Source organism: Thunnus thynnus, chromosome 5 (genome assembly GCF_963924715.1).
Source record: "Thunnus thynnus chromosome 5, fThuThy2.1, whole genome shotgun sequence".
In the NCBI taxonomy this organism is placed as follows: domain Eukaryota; kingdom Metazoa; phylum Chordata; class Actinopteri; order Scombriformes; family Scombridae; genus Thunnus; species Thunnus thynnus.
The window spans coordinates 15,964,846-15,982,609 of NC_089521.1; the positions used below are offsets into that span (position 1 = coordinate 15,964,846).

Below are 17,764 nucleotides of genomic sequence, written 5' to 3' on the forward strand. Positions count from 1 at the left end.
GAGACCGATTCCTACCACTAGATGTCCCCGTAACACAGACGTTTAGTAAGCTTGTGCTGTGAACCAGTAGTGAACCGACTAACTTGGTAGCTTGATGTCTACAGGTAAATTCAGAGTCACACTCCACAGTGCTGAGTGAGAGTGTGTATGTGCAGTATATAGCTGTTATCAAGGTGACAGTCAATACATTGCTAAGAAATTCTCACAACAGCAGATAGGAAATATGTAGTATTGCAATGGGGCAAATAAGGGCATCTATATCTGTTAATTTGGTTGGAAATTAGGAATCCCAATAATACAGAGGACATTCCGTGTCAAATTTCCTGTCCACCATAAGAGTGTTAATGAAGGTAAAACGAGGTATTTTCCGATTTCCTCCCGGGGATTCCCATTTCAAAGTGTTGCATTGATTATACCAACCCACCTACAGTAACACACCCTCACATACAGACGTACGCGGGTGGAGTGAAAACAACAACACGTGACGTGTCACGTCACAAGGTGCGGTCTTTTGTGGAGGTGTGTTTTGATAAGAACACACAATTTCATAAAAGGCTGGTATGGAAACGGTATTTAGCTGTGTCCAAACTAAGAGAGTTTTGGATAGACTGATTATTGTTGGGTATTTACCATGAAGCTCAATGATACTCTAAGTGGATATCAGGTAGGCACTATACTCAATACTTTTCTGATCATGAATGGATCAAATGAAAATGAAAACAAGAACAAGCATGAAAACTGACATTGCTGAAAACATGTTTGAATTCTTTTTTTGTTTGTTTCTTTCTCCAGATTGATGTTCTCTCTACGGTCTATTTAGTGTTTCTCACTCCCAGGTAATATGCTTCCTCATACTTTCTCAACGCACTTGATGCACCTTAGCAGCTATGTTACTCATGTACACACTGTAGGTTATTTCATAACATCTCTTTTGCAATATAATTATGTCCATTTAAATATGCTTTTGCAACAGAATAATCCTATTCTATAACTTTTCTGATTTTTGAAACAAGGTTTGCCAAACCAGCAGGGCAACATGTGACAAGACGAAGACTTATGTTTCCTTCCACTGTTCTTACATAGAGTTTCTCTTCTATGAATTTCATTGCCACCTGTGTTGCCAGCTGAAATGTAATTTTCAGCACTGCGTTGCAGTTTATTGGATAGAAGCTTTGCAAACTTAAAATGGTAACCTACTGTGAACTCTGTCAACCTCACACTATGTCTTTATTTATGAGTCTCTCTTTTTCTTTCTTTTCCTCGGGACAAATAAAGTAAAACAGCAGGACAAGAAAGGACAAATTGATGAAAGAGAAAATGCGGGAAAACTGGTATCCTTTCTGCCTCCAGTTTCTATAGAGCCGGAAGGAGGGTTAGGATTTTTACAGCAGCTTTTTATGCAGGTGTCACATGAGTCTGAGATAAATTGTCTTTCAGACAAAGAAGCCTATCTCATCATCAGACACTCTAATCTCTGCAATAAACCTCTCTTAGCTCAGGTTTAGTGTTGACATGGTGCCAACTTCATGTTAAACATTCATTTTACTGTCAACTTTATACACATGGTGGAGAAATTGACTAAAAGTAATGCAGTGTTGCTATTACTTTGCACCAACTTCTATGATGTTACATAATACTTCACATATTTCTGATTAACTGCAGTGTGATTGGGAGCTTTTCTGTCGTGGTCGTTTCCATAATTAAATGGAGGCATCTGAGAGAACAGGTGAGTCAAGTTGTATGTATTTGTGTGTGGTAGTTCTTGTGTGTGTGGTTTTGGTCGCCTGTATTTTGTGGTTAAATATATATCGTAATATAAATAAATAATATATATTTGATTGTATGTTGTTGTTGGTGTAGCTCTGCACACTTAATATGATAAGTTAAATAATAATAAGTTAAATTTATTATTTTAAAAAAAAAATCTGTATCACTATTTACACTGACGCAATATCTATTGTGTGTGTGTGTGTGTTTATGTGCAGGTGCAAATCTTAGTGCAGCTTGCCATGGCAGACCTTCTGGCCGCTCTGATCCTGATGTTCACCAGTGTCATGAACAAAGTTAGCAATGTCAATCATGTAGTCATCTGCCAATACAGCCTTCCACTCTCGCTGGTGAGGAACAATAACTTTCACTCTCTTAGACTGAGCTCTTGACCCTGCATTTACAAGATTTTTTTCTAATGGAGGAAGGGGTCATATCAGAAATTTAATATTCAGAAACAAGACAGGAAAGAGAGCTGCAGAGAAAGAGTGCGGCTTGGGTAAACATCGACTTGGATTTTGGTACTTCCAAGCTGAAATATCTATAGTTTCCAGGGTTGAAGATCAGATCATCTCACCGTCTTATAACATTACTGCAGTCGTTTGGAACTGTAGCTGAGACATGTCACATAAATCTGGCAGTAAAATAAGTCTAAACCTTGTGTTACTTGTAAAGCAAAGTGGTGAGTTTTGCTGTGTCATGTCCTCAGTTATGCAAACACCACTGTCCCCTCAGACAGAGAGGTGACGCATGTTTCATGTTGTAATGACTTTTAAATGTTAAAAGTGTTAAAAAGTTCATGTAAGTCTAGTGTGAACTGCACCAATTGGGTTTGTTTTTTTGGTTTTTTTTTACAGTGATAAGAGTGAAGGGTAGAACAGATATTGATTTTGACATAAAACAAACAGAGAAAAGAATGCAATGTTGGAAAAACTTTACTCACTCAATTTCTTTTAAAATGCAGATATGGAAAGTATCTTGCATTTTAAAGATTCAATATTTAACTGTTTAAGAGTAAAAAAAACTGTGCCAGTTTACAAGTTTGAAAAAAAATGGAACACAAAAAGAATAATTTCTTATCATTTTAAATGCAATTTTTGCTTTATATGGATACAGAAACTGTGAGCATGAGTATGTACTGCAATGAAGCTGAGCCATCAACATAGTCACACAAGTTACAGAGGAGCTGTAAGATATTAGTCAACAGCCAAATACTAAAGGGATACAATATGACAACATTATCAATATCCAAATTTACATTTGAAAGATCAGCTACTGTAAACTAGTGCCTCATATTTATAGTATCTACAACTTCACTGCTCCCCACGTGTGAATAAGTAGATACAGTATGTATAGAGGAGAAAGTGAGTCTGAGCACGAGAAAGCAGTTATTCTGACTAATAGGGATGTAATATGATGATATAGTTGATGCGATGATATAATATGATAGTCAACTCACAGCTTTTCAAACAAAGTTGAAGTCAAACTAAAGACAAACTATGACTGTACGTAAGTACTTCTTTATTCCTCCTCAGGTGAAAAAAGGGGAAAAAAACATACTTTCAAGTTTCACCATTCTTACTTTTTGTATAATTTTTCCTAAATGTTTTACTGCGAAATACAAATAATAGACTGTATTAAATGAAAAAAAAAGATTTAACAAAAGGATCTTTATCTACATAAAACTAAACCTAATAATACAAAATCCTCATAAAGACTCATAAAGATTGTTCTCATAAAGATCAAATCAAATGTCTGAACTTAAATGGAATAATGTTGTGACATGTCTCAGTTGGCCACAAAACCAAATTTAAATTTCTTCAAACAGATTTAAGATTTATGGAATAAGAATGAACATTTGCTTGCAGCTCACAGGGTGACATGTAATCGTGTCTTATATGGTGTTTAATGATTGTAAACACAAATTTTGGTGACAGATTTTAGTCCATCTTGCAGCTTCACGATGATTTTTTGTTACCCCGACTTACTTCCTTGATCTATTTTTCCACTCTATTACAGACATTTTATTTTATTTCATCTCTGCTGGTGGTGGTTTATGCATGGAAGTCCAAGAATGCAATCCAAGGATGGAGAGCAAGACCTGCAGGGGATGAGGGAGGACAGGTTAGGCATCACATCCATCTTAGTATCATTTGTAGATTATAATTTGTCAGGACTTATTCAATAATAACCTCTTTCTCTCTTTATATTTGGTTTACAGAGTCAGTGTCGAAGGGAAATTGTAGCTATACCGGTGTACACCATTGTGTGGTGAGTTTGTTACCCACCTCTTTTTGAATACTGTAACTCATCTATTTAACTACATTTCCAGACTCAATAGATGGCAAACACAATTTAATTCTGTCTCTGTCTAATTTCACAGGTTGATCCCCATTGCAGTATACTTAGCATATGTGCTCACTCACTTTATAACGACTACTGAGTTGATGACAAACGCTGACAGATTACTAAGTGAGGCTATCAGTAATAAAAGCAAATACTGCAACAGGTCAGCACACAAACTTCATGATTAACTTCTTTCATAGTCACTGCTTTCAAAGAAGTTACAGTAGTCAAGTTGGACTGTTCACATGTGTTGTTTGACCCTTTTGATGTTTCTTTTTCTCAGTTGTATTTTGTTCTTGCATGTCTGGTGGGATTCCTGCTCTGATGCTGTGAGTATAAAACTCTTTTATGATGCACTTATATACACTTGCTTTTATCTAGACTGTGCTATTGTTTGTTTGTTTTTTACTGTACTGTACTTTGATTGGTGCTGTATTTTATCATTAAAAAAAATGCAAGGTAGCTTCAGCTAATGAGCAATGTGCATTAGTGGTAACCTGTTTTGTTTTCTTTTCTTCCCAGGAGAAAATCCATGACATTTTCATCAAAGTTTGTGTTTTCTTTGTCGTGATAGCTGTGATGCTGTCTTGCTCTGTAAGTCATAAGAAATCAAAATTTATTCAGAGGATTTTGGACATTTCTCATTTACAGTTTAGTCTGGTAAATTTGCTTTAAACATCCGTGTAACTACAGTTTTCATTTGTAGCTATTTGACAGTGCTATCTACAGTCTTGGATATTATATTTACACGTGTGTAAGCAGACTGTGATCATTGATCTTTTTCTCATTGCAGTTAGTTTACTACAAGGTTCGTAAATGGTATGAACTACATGAGCAGGAGGGTCTTTTTCCTGTGGAGAGAGATGGACGTTCAAGAAGAAGAGTCAAAAGAGTGTTTTCCACAACAAGAAATATGATGATAGTCATCTTATTCTGTTGGACACCAGGTACACACAGACACACACACACACACACACACACACACACACACACACACACACACACACACGCACGCACACACACACACACACTCTTAAGTTAATCAGATGGATCTCCAATGTCTTTCAGTTCTTGTCCTGATTCTGCTGTCTGCCCTGATGAAGTGGACAAATGTAGGCCAGAGCAGCCTATTTGGTCTTTATGTGATACAAGTAAGTTCAAGAAGAACAACACCTGATTTCAAATTATAGAGGAATTAAAGGAGACAATTAAAATCTCATCATCTGAGCTGCAAATCATAGCATGATTGTTGTTTATTTCAGGCTGTCAACATGTCCCTGCAAGGCTTCCTGAACAGTATGGTTTACGCTTGGAGACGGCCAAACTTTACTGAGGCCGTTCTTGGGGAGACCACACCTCTGCTTGCATATGATCGCCTGGCCTTCTTTGAGGAATCACTGAGGGTCCCTTCTTGATTGGTGACCCTATATACATAGAGAGACTGGCCCGAAAAAGACTGCCTGTACACTTAATGACTTCATTTGCAGACTTAAGTTGAAAAGAAAGTGAGCAAAAAGATGAAGGACACACAAAGACTCTTCACACAAGCAACAATTGATGCAGTGTTTTTTATTGCAGTTGGTGATTTTGTCATGTATTAAACAAGTTCATAGTTGCGTATAGTAGCATTTTTTTGTCCAAATTTGGGCAAAAAGGAATCCCGGATAAATCGCAGAATCGTGTTGTATTTATACATGTGCTATGAATATATTGTTCAATAAAGATTTAAAAGATGTCATGAGAATTATCTTATGGAATTACTTTAGTGTTTGATTTTATTATGTGTTGTCACATTTATTTATACTGTTCAGTAAGGTGCTTTTCCAAAAACTGATTCATTACTGACTTGTTATTCAACTGTCGCTCAGTGCTCTGTAGTTCAATGCAAAAATGATGGAAAACCTGCCAGGGTTGCATACCTGCTGTGCTGTCATTTCATAAACATGTGTCACCTGTGATAACACAGAGTTCAGTCTCAGGAGCATTTATATCTTGGAACAGTAAGGAATGCTGACTTATTGCGAGCTTGAAAAGGTACACAACGTCTGCTTTGACGTGTCTGTGTGCAACCACTATTGTTAAAGTATCTCATAAAAATAATGTGTGATTGTGCAACTGAGGTCACACATGAGGTATATCTGATATGTATATCTGTACTGTTTATATGGACATACACACACACACGAGCACAAAGATCAGCACCCTCCCAGGTACTGTATTTCAAACTCTATAATCATGTTTAAGCATGTGTGTCTTTCTCTGTTGTTCAGCTCTGTTATTGGTTGACAGACTGCAGGCCGACCACTTAATCCTTATGTAAGCAATCACCTGACTCACTCAAATCTATTGTACTGTGAAGTAAACTTCACTTGTTCGTTCACTTGTGGCTATAGGAAGCACAGTTCCTTTTCCTAACGGCCATGCTGTCACCTGCATGCATAACAGAAACATAATGCTTGTTCAGTAACAAGTTGAATGAGACAGGAGTAACAGCAAAAGACAGATTTGAGATACAGTGTTGCTTGAAAGTTTGTGAACACTTTAGAATTCGTTCTATTTCTGCATAAATATGACCTAAAACATGATCAGATTTTTACACAAGTCCTAAAGCTAGATAGAGGGAATCCAATTAAACAAATGAGACAAAAACATTAAAGTTATTAATTTATTTATTGAGGAAATTTATCCAATCTTACATATTGGAATATATTACATATATTGAAACACCCGACTCTAATTTCCCCTTCAAATGAATTGATAATCCTAGAGGTTCACATACTTTTGCCATGCACAAATATGTAACATTGGATCATTTTCCTCAATTAATAAACAAACAAGTGTAATGTTTTTGTCTAATTTGTTTTACTGATGTCTTTTTATCTAGTTTTAGGACTTGCATGGAATTCTGATCATGTTTTAGGTCATATTTATGCAGAAATAGAGCAAATTCTAAAGGGTTCACAAACTTTCAAGCAGCACTGTATGTCTGAAAAAAAAGTTCTTTGCTGTTTAGAAATTATTTTTGTTCCATCCTGCACAGCTGTACAATGAATTGAACTTTTATCACAGATTGTGAGAAATCATTGATTCACTTTGCTGTAATAAAAAGCCAAACAGCCTACATCACCTGCACCTATTGACCTAATTTCAACTTCCTTGTAGCATTCCATTATCAGATATGCCTGCGATAACCTGCCTATTCATGTATATCATGTGGTATAAATAATGACTGATAATGATAATAATGAGTGTACCACAGTGTTGCTGAAAAAGCAACCACACTCAGCAAGTATACAGCACCTGGGAAAGACACAGATGTGATGAATCTTGTTGATTACATACGGAAGCATTTGGGCAGCACAGTGCAAGCCATTGTGAGTGGCCCATTCAAACTTTATCAGTTGTTTAGTCACGTTTATAATCTTTTGCGGGAAATACTCATCTAATTTATTGTTCTTTTATTGTGTTGTCTATCCTTGAGCATATCAGACTATACTAAACCAAGTGCATGACAGGGCTCACTGGCATGAACAGCACCCATACTGCAGCGACAGCACTGCATGTTCACGTGTTTGTCTGTATGCACGCATAGTTGCTCCATTAATTTATCTGCCCAGTGACTTTTCTGAATATGATTAATGAACCCAAGAGATTTGCTGATTAAACTTTAAGGCTGTGGCTTAAAAACAACTGGATATCAAAATGTGTTGTGCGCCACAGCTTCAAGGTTTAAGTAGTTTTGGCACACTGAACACAAATATGTGCCCATGTGAGACAAGAAAGTTCCTACATGTGGAGGACACTTGTTTTCTGATTACAGGAATGGACAACTTTCACATAAGCACATTTTCCAATCTTCATCAACATATCATTTGTGGTCCTATATTGAGAGTAAAAACTTATTACTAAACATTGTACAGTTCAACCCTTGTTTGAAGGTCATTACCGGCACTTACATTGTTACATTTCTAATTATTATTTGTCTAAATATTGGCCTTGCTAATCAACAACATATAATCCAAAGTTTGTTCCGTCCTATTCATCCAGTTGTTTGACATCTATTAGCTCATGTTATATTAAATCTGTGTATAAAGGCAAAAAGAAAATGAAGGAATTGATAAGGATAGGTGATAAGAGTTCGGTGCTTTCATAGGTCATATAAACTGATGTATAATCAATACAAAACCTCACTCAGGCAATTAACTTTATAAGGGAAATTCCTACCAGTATACACGTGTGACACACTTTTCTGGGAATACCCATCTGTTTACTCTACATCAAAGGCAAAGTGAAACTTTTCCTTATCCAGTGGTGCAGAGATGTAGATATTTATTCTTTAATACAGGTATTAACAAATCAAACAAAAACTGAGAAGTGATTTTTCCATTGTTTGTTCAGCATGTAATAGTGCTTCCTCTTAAAACATCTTTTCATAACCTCAACACTTATCAAAACATATTTCAACAATTCTATTTGCTTTACAATAAAATGTATTTAACCAAATACATTGATAACAAGAACAATACACAGCATTATTGTCTGTCTTTTACACTGATCACAAATAGAGCTTTCTGTCAGCTGTTTCAGTTTGTTTTCCTGTGTCCAATCAGAATTGATGGCACGTATCTAAAATCGCTAAAAGCTCTGTAACACACACTGTGTTTTCCAACCTCCCTGCAAAAGGAGGCGAGTGAAAAAAGAGAAGTTGAGAATCACTTCTTTATAATCGATATCATTAATATAAAGAAGGTAAGTGAGACACATCCTCTCTGAGGTGTTAAATGACAGCCCAGTCTCCTCTTCTTCCTCTTTCCTGTAAATCTGCACTGTTCTTCCCCCAAATTGTGGCACTGGTTGAAAACTTGTTGTTGCAGTATTTAACATGCCAACTTTGTCTTTATTATTGCACCTTTTCTCTTCAGAAGTCCATGGACAAGGATCTTTGCTGGGCCATTTCATAGTTCCCTCTTCTGCTTCCTGCTCTGCGCACATACACATCGTACCGTCCATCCTCCTCCTCCTCTTCATCCTCTTCCATCACTCTATCCTGCCGCCCAGATGCTCTATCCCCCATACCATGATGCCCCTGCATTCGATCTGGTTTCATACTAGGCCAGCTCTTCTTACGCAGGCTGCTGTTCAAGTCCCGGAAAGGTGGTAAGGCGCTCTGGATGTCCCCTCTGAAAGGGGGGAGCTCCATGGATCCCCTGCCTATGCCATGTGCACCCTGGCTGGCTTTGATGGAGTTGATAGAGGCCTGAGAGCCACAGTGATGTTCGTGAATGCAGCGTGAGCCTAATGAGGATCTTCTGAGCGCCTGCAGGGACTGGAGTTCCTCTGATAACTCCCCAAGGTCCCCAGACATCTCCTAAAAACGATAACATGGTTACAATATGCATAATTTCTACTATTTGTATAACACCATAAATGTTTTATTTGTATTAAAATAGCCACATAGAGCTAATATTAGTAGTAAAGTAATCAAACTAACCTTGTCTCTCAGAGTAAAGAGTTCATAATGCGGAGGGTCAAACACCTCCTGGAAGTCGCCCCGCTGGAACAGGTTATTCTTACGTACCAGCACCTTGAAAATAAGAATGAACACACTCAATAAATTAACAATTTTTACAACAATATTTTATTGCATAATACAAAATAATTTGATTGTTTCACCTTTTTACGTGGCTGTTTGACTTGCACGAGAATGGAGACGATGAGGAGCAGCAGCACCACTCCCGTAGACACACAGATTATTGTCCCATGAGTCTTTGTGATCTGGTGAAAAATACCTTTGTTCTTTTTCTCTAGATTGTGTAGAGAGTGACAGAGAGAGAAATTACTAGGGAAGTTCAGAGGTACTGGGAGTACATCAGTCATTTACTCGTCGCCATTCCTGTCAGGACGGTCTATATCTTTGGTTGCCAGCAACGATTCAGAGCCTTCGCTAAAAGCCAAAGCACTGATAAACAGCCATCTCAATCAATTAATGTGCTTAAGAGCCACTTAACAGCCTAAAGGCCTTGAAGGTCTTTTAGCTGGAAAGGCGTCAAAGATGATGTGATCATGATTTTCCTGCCAAGACAAAATTTTGAACGGGTACTCTGGACTGTCAAACATTTATTAATATGCAGTGTTCTGTGGTATCAGCGGGAAAAATGACATAAAAGACTTGATGGGATAGAAGAGAGGGTGTGTATCCCCTTGCTAATATTTTGTAGATTTATAGCCACTGTAACTACACATTTTAATACAGACCAGCATAGTAGACGTTCAAAGAAAGAATTACAGACAGTTTTGGCACAACTAGAGTACCTTTGCAGTTGCTTTCATCCCAAGGGAAGACACAGTTTTGTATGCCGTTGCACACCAGAGAAGTGTTGATGCACATGTTACTGTGGCAAAAGAATGCACTGCCTACACAGGGTGCTGAAACACAAACACAGGTGTACAGTATGTTACATATGCAAACAGCAGTAGAAGGGAGTTTAATTACTGTAACTCTTGGCCATAGTTATGAAAAATGTATTTAAAAATGATATATTTATTATCTTATTACTGCTAAGCCCTTCCTTTCTTTTCAAAAGTATATATGAGAACACAGCACATTGCATCCTTATTAGGATGCAATGTGAAATAGAAACCACAGGAGGGCGCTGCTGCAAAACTGTCTGCAATCATACATCCAAGTCAAATACTATACTTTGCCCTGCATTTGCAGCAGACACTAAACAAAAGGAACATTGGTGAAAATGTAAAATGACAGAGGTTAAGAACAATCCGAAGCAAAAACTCACGGTCAGCAAAAGATGTGAACAGCATCCGGAAACGACTGAGACGGCTTGCCTCATCAGCCCACATCCTCACTACTCCCACACCAGTGTCCAGCATGATGTCATTAGCTACTGTACTACAAAACTTGGCCTGCAAGAAACCACACACCATTTTCTCTTGTGCTGTCAGATGCGTCGTCTCATTGAGGCCAAGTTCTGTAGAACAGTTGCTATATATTTTTGGTTCAAATGTTATGTTAAAAAGAAGCATGATTAACAAGTAAAGACAGAGAAATACAATACAGTGTGCAACAAATAAAGTACATCATATCAAGGGCCTTTAAATCTACAGTACATATCTTAACATAAATGACTATACCTTTAGGTCCTCGATGGCATTACTGCCATCATAAACAGCCACAAAGTTCTTCTTACATTCATTTGAGTTTTCCATCTGATATTCCAAGAACCGCAGGTAAATCTGGAATAACCAATGAGTAGATATTTACATTTTGTTCATTTTTCATGCCATTCAGCATATTTTGCTTTTCCACATGAAGACAATTTAAAGGCATCGCTACATTAAGGGATCAAATATAAATCACTTTGAGCCAGCTTTATGTAGATTATTGGATTATCAATGCATGTTTGTTTTATATTTCAAGCTGTGGATGTACTGTTAGTGAATTTTTGATGATAAAAGATGTAAAAGCATGTATTATGTGCATGTATTAAAGGTTTTTGATGATATGAAATCCGCATGCTTTGTCTTTATAATTATGTGAAGGATATCCCAACTGATGTGGAGCGGATGAAGAGTTATGGAGGAAATACACTGCAGGCTGGAAACTCATCTTTTCAAGCACTGCATGTCATTTTGCTCCCTATGAATCACATCCCCTCTCCCTAACATAATTTTCTGGAGAAGTTGTTTTATAGATATATATCCAACAATATACCATATAAAACGCCGTACCCTGTTGTTTGTTGGGGCGCGTATAGTCCAGATGCAGTCCACTGCCTGGTCTGGCTTTACTTTATACTCCTCCTCCACCTGACTAGAACGGATCAGGCCATCAGCCCCAGACAGCTCAAACTGACAATCTGACCCACAGACAGTAACAGAGGCAGAGAAAGTGGAAACACACAAGAGAGAAAAGATCACATCACAGTAAATCTAAAGAGGTTGTTTGAGTATGATGAGCTGTGTGGTTGCACTACCTGGAATGGGGTTTAAGAGTCCTCCCACGTGCAGATGAAATTCAGGGTCTTTGAAGGAAATCACAGAGATAGAGAGAAAGATATTACATCAGCATCATTATCGGTGAGAGTGCAGACATTTGATTTTCTAGTAACAGCTAAGATGTTTGATTGAGGCTTTACCAGATGAGTTCCAGGATGGTGTAGTGAGAACATTGCCACACAGGGAACAGTAAACCCTCCTACTGTGTTTTAATCACCTGCAGTAAAGCTGTACTGAACCTGGAAGCCAATCCCCTCCAGCTCTTCATCACTGAAGAAGCGGATCCACATGAAGCGTCCACTGGAGAGGACGAGTCCAGGACTGGCAGAGCCACAGAATCGATTGATGAGCGGAGAGAAACTGAAGGGACCGTCCCGCACCTCGATGTGGTCGAAACGACACTCAAATGAGGCCTCAATGTAGAAGTTCTCATCAAACAGCAGCTCAATCCTCTGCCGGGGCAAAGCTGGGGGAGGCAGGGCAGAGTGTCACTTCTACTGTCACACAGGTGATTCAGAGATATAATACCACCAGAGAATATACAGGGGACAGACGAAATATTTGCTCCTTTCACATTTTCCTCAGTGTTGCTGATTTTCTATACAGAATTACTGGAGATAAGACTGTTTTATTTGTTACATTTCTTGCACTCTGAAAAAGTTATCACCTGCCAGCTGCTTTGTACTTTAAGTGAACATAGAGAAAAACTTTCGCATTGGACGTAATAAGTTGGTCAGATATTGTCTTTGACTTTGTTACCGACAAAGACAGATAGTATTAAAACACAAAGAGAATATTATTCAAAATCTTTAAATACAATCAAAAATTATGTGTGACCAATTCATGATGAGCAATGTTGATGTCACTTTTGAAAGACGGAGGCAAGAACAACAGCAGATTGCATCCGTGGTGATCTTTCACAGCATGCAAGATACAAATACTGTTGTTGTTTTCTCCATCAGATTCTGTTTAATCACCACCGAAACCCACAAAAGAATCCAACTTCATTTCAGTGAAAAAAATCTGCAACTTTCAAGAAAATTGGTTTAGGAGCACTGTAGTTATCAGGGTCAGGTGCATGTTGTTGGTTACCTTCCAGTACGTACAGGCACTCCTTGTTGGGAGGGTACGTTTTCGGGTAGTTTGGGGAGCTGAAGGTGCCACCATCTGTGTTTCGTACCCAGTTTCCACAGTGACGAGAATGCTGCGGCCACTGAGAAGGTTTTACCCCTTTTGATCCTGCACCTCCATCTGCATATGTGATATGACGCCCAAATGAGACATCACATCCTGACATGATTATGCAGTAAATATGAACTAATCCTTAATTGAAATTACAGTATGTGTCCTGATTTCATAAAGGGCTTCTGTCAGTAGTGCAGGGAAGATATCAACATTACCTTTGGTTTTTTGTGCCAGAGCAAATCCCTCCTCAACGAACAAGAGAAAGATCCAGACTGTAAAGGAAGCCGGCAGTGTGTGAGGAGGGGTACGACCAAGGAATAAAGGAAGGGGAGAGAGAAAGAGCTTAGCAGGATTTGTATGTCTGTACTCTCTGAATCCCTGAATGTACAGTATATAAGAGACCGGGGATCCAGAGTTCAAAAGCTTGACTGTGAGAGAATAAGGACACGCTGCTTCCACCATCTGCTTGCTTAACTCTTCCTCCTGCTTTTCCTATTTTTTAAGGTTTAACTAACTCTGTGGGTTTAAGTAAGGTTTAAGTAACTCTGTGGACGAGAGTTTAGACTTTTGACAATCTGTGGTCTCTCACAATACAGGGCGAGGACAGCTAATGGGAAATTTAAAAAAACATCACAGTGCCATGAAATCATATCTTGTGCCACATTTGTGTCTATTACATAAAATTTGACCTAAATAGAGGTCTAGCCAAAGGACACTTGGCCACTAAAATTTGTTTTGAGTGTTCACCAAAGTGGCATGTTGCTGTGAAACTGCAAGATAAAACAGGCGTTGTAATTTTGGCTGTGGACATTTGTACACTGTGTTTGCTGTACTGTAGGTGAATGTGGCAGCTAAGAAAGAAAACATGTGAGACATTTCACCAATTATTACTAATATCTATGTGCTGTTTCTGGCCTACAAGACTATAATTCTTTTTTGTAATTGAATATTTATTGGTTGTCTTTTGCTTTTTTGTCAACTGCTTGCATAGACTTTTATTCCATGATATCATGTGTTATGTTAAATTAATCAAAATGTAATCAACCTGAAACCAGACATCAAGAAATGACCTGATGTAACAAATAATACGTCTTTCATTGAACTGATGGCAAACATTCAGCTACAATGTCATACACTGCATTGAAGAATCAAAGGGTTTTAGTTCAATAAGAAAAAAATATTCACATTTCTTTCCATAGATCCACTTTCACAGAGACCATATTCAGTGTGTGGAAGTGAGGAAGCAGCAGCAGTTTAAATCCTCCGGTCCAGGAGCTGAGCCGTCACACGCTGATGCATCGAAAATTTGGGATTGTTATTGCATGTGCACCTTGCAATCCTTGTTTTGTTTTCTTTTACCATTAAAGGAGAGCAGGTTGAGTCGGGAGCTGTCACTTCAGCACCAAGTAACATTACACCACCTTGCACCAGCACAACTTTCAAACCAAATAGATGTGTCTGTCTTGATGCCAAAATGTTTGATGAATTTTTTTTTGCCTGCTCTCCATATTTACAGCAATCACCAAATTTTGACAGTCTGGTTGAATTCAAAACAGCGACAATTTGTGCATTTTTTTACATTGCCTCAGTGTGATGACAGTAATCCGGTAATCCGGATCAAAACATGCGGATTACCTGAAAATATCAAAGTTTGCTAACAAATGTGTAAGTAGCCTGCCAAGAAAGCGACATCTGAAACAGATTAGAGTAAAAAAGATTATAGAAACTCCCGTGTCTCTCAGCCTTCATCTCTCTGACACACTGAGAGCCCCACATCATGCAAATATGGATGATCCCACTCACCTACATACATCCTCTCAGCTGGACTCCGTTTTCCGGGCTTTGATTTCAAACTTGACCAACTGTGTATCTCCTCACACCCCCCGCACATTGAAGTCAGTAGTCCGGATTAACGCATGTTAGAACCACTGATTTACAAAATCCAACTTTCACCTTTTCATCCTAATCCCATTGGTCAAGATGAGAGACGCCCCTGTGAGAAAAAGGAGCTGGTGAACTTCTGATTCATCCTCACTCTTCTCTCAGGGAATTGAAAGGAAAAAAACTGTCAGATGAGCACAGTTTTCCAGTGCAAGGACGGTGTTCCTGCAGAGCTCAAGTCTGTATCAAACTGAGACTCTTCCTCTCAAATAAACGGATCAGTCTGCGGCTGCTCGCGGTTTTAAGATTGGGCTCAGTTGGCGCGAGAAGGGGGAAGAACTGATTGCGCATGTGCATCATCATTACATGAGTAATAAGAAGTGACATTATAATCCTATCATAGCCTGTTTGGCATAATGACGAATTATATTAGGAATTCTCCTTTTTAAAAAATTTAATTAGCTGATTGGGCGAGTGTCTAGACGGCAAATCCACACACACACACACACACACACACACACACACACACACACACGGGACACTTGTGCCAAAAAGCTCAGTGGGCATTAATCAGTCAACACATTGTATTCCTGTGCATTTCTATGCAGAGCAGAGAACAGGACACGTTCCCTGTTGTCTTTTTCCATTTTTCTCGAAGGACACATGCTGCCTAAAGCCTAAAAAAAAAAAGCTGGAGAGCTGCAGAAAGATGAAAATAGAAGCCAGGAGTTGGTGGGCTGGGGATGTTCCTTTGATGTGTTTTTGATGTGACTTTTATCAACAGAACCTGTCACCGTAGCCACTGGCAGATTTGTGTCTTTTCAGCTGATTGTAATTGCTTCACAGCCAAAGACATTCTTACTTTGACAGATGATGCCTGGGTGCAAATGAGCGATATATTCAGATATCCTCCCTTCAATCCCTCTGTTCTTTTACACTCACACTTGCATGGTCAGGTGCATCCATATCACAAAACAGCATTCAAAGTTTCTTCAAAGCAAACTACCATTCGACAGATAAGAAGCAAGGGCCGAACTATGACCTGAAACAGCAGCCTTTCTAATTCCCCATAACTTTAGAGTGATCATTAGATCTTCAGTACAAAGAACGAATATTAGTCTCTTAATTGTAGTTGTAGTGGAGGTAATAGTGATATGCTCAGTCTGTGTCTGTCACTAGGTTCACCACCATGTATCAACCAGAATACCACATGAAGCCAAATCTCCAGAGTCTGACATAGAGAGCTGAGAGATGCTTGATATGCTGTTTACTTCTTCCCTTTGCAGTAACACATATACAGATATTCCAGTAATCATGCAGTAACAGCCTGGTGTTTATGTTTGGTTGTAGTTTAGATCACTTAAAACGAAAGTTATTGCACTGCACAACCGGAGTAGTCCATCACTCAACCAACCCACTTAACACTGTGTTGAACTGAGTGACATTAGTTATCCACTACCAGCATGTAGGTTGGTTCACCTCATAGAATTACCAGCACTGAATGAACATACAGTATGTACACCGAGCAGTACATTAGACATATAAGCACCATGTGGGTGACTGTAATTAATAACACTAAACCTGTAACTTTGGGAACTTACAGTGGTTGTTATAGCACTGATCCTGTGCAAGTTGCTCTTACCAGCAGTGGTGGAAGAAGTACTGAGATCCTAAATGTAGCAACTCCATGATGTAAAATTCATATTCATAATAATAAATAGTAAGGTAGTATTATCAACAAAATGTAATTAAAGTATCAATAGTAAAGTTACTTTGCAGTCTGCAGGGTTTTATTATTATATTTTTTATTACTGGATTCATATTTTTGATGCTTAAACATATAAGCAGCATTTGATTGTTATAATAGGTGGAGGTGGAGCTAATGTTAACTAGTTTACCATTGGGCACTTTAATCTTTTTCATTATATTTCATTATTATATGATGATCATATGTAAAATTGTAGTCTGACTCTGCAAAATAATTTCTAACTACAGCTATCAGATAAATGTAGTGAAATAAAAAGTACAACATTTGCGTCTGAAATGTAGTGGCAATATAGTACAAAGTAGCAGGAAAAAATGGAAATACTTGAGTGAAGTATAACTACCTCAAACTTGAGCACTGGTAAATGTAATCAGTTACATTCCACCCATTCATGGGTGCTACTCACACTAGCGGTAGATACGATTAATATCTTTCTCTCAGCGTGTGTAATTTATGTTGGAAAAAGTTTTTTTTTCATGATGATGATCCTCCTTCCTTCCTTGTTTCTTTGTATTTCCTTTTCAACATAAATAAATGATCCACAAGATGAACGGCAGTCACAAAACTTGACAAACAGCCAGCAAATCACAAAACTTCCTATCATAAAGCCCAGGGGCTATATTTTCAAAGTCTCCAGGGCCATCATTATTCAGTAAGGTGGGACCAATTTTTCTTCTGCAGTAACAACCTTGGGGTGAATTAATTCAGCAGGAGATGAACACACTCACCCACACAATATATGCACAATCATAAAGTTGCATCATCTGGGCTTGTGTTTAAAGCGACACTTTTCCCCTTGTGATTGAT

General features: G+C 38.3%; 2 protein-coding genes across 2 annotated transcripts; one reads left to right on the top strand and one right to left on the bottom strand.

Moving 5' to 3' along the window:
• Positions 1-174: 174 nt before the first annotated feature.
• si:dkey-30c15.2 (uncharacterized protein LOC558938 homolog) lies at positions 175-5,851 on the top strand. Its single transcript, XM_067589531.1, has 12 exons — positions 175-664; positions 793-836; positions 1,663-1,726; positions 1,986-2,117; positions 3,787-3,891; positions 3,989-4,038; positions 4,151-4,276; positions 4,397-4,442; positions 4,636-4,707; positions 4,907-5,060; positions 5,182-5,264; positions 5,376-5,851. Exons 1-12 carry the CDS (start codon positions 632-634, stop codon positions 5,526-5,528), a joined length of 1,062 nt encoding a protein of 353 aa, XP_067445632.1. The 5' UTR covers positions 175-631; the 3' UTR covers positions 5,529-5,851.
• Positions 5,852-8,191: 2,340 nt separating this feature from the next.
• Positions 8,192-16,936, bottom strand: neto2b (neuropilin (NRP) and tolloid (TLL)-like 2b). The gene is made up of 12 exons (XM_067589532.1): positions 15,115-16,936; positions 13,527-13,583; positions 13,219-13,377; positions 12,344-12,592; positions 12,105-12,152; positions 11,860-11,987; positions 11,263-11,364; positions 10,908-11,034; positions 10,426-10,539; positions 9,787-9,917; positions 9,605-9,697; positions 8,192-9,481 (listed from the first exon to the last, which is right to left on the bottom strand). Exons 1-12 carry the CDS (start codon positions 15,200-15,202, stop codon positions 9,032-9,034), a joined length of 1,746 nt encoding a protein of 581 aa, XP_067445633.1. The 5' UTR covers positions 15,203-16,936; the 3' UTR covers positions 8,192-9,031.
• Between the last annotated feature and the right edge of the window lie 828 nt (positions 16,937-17,764).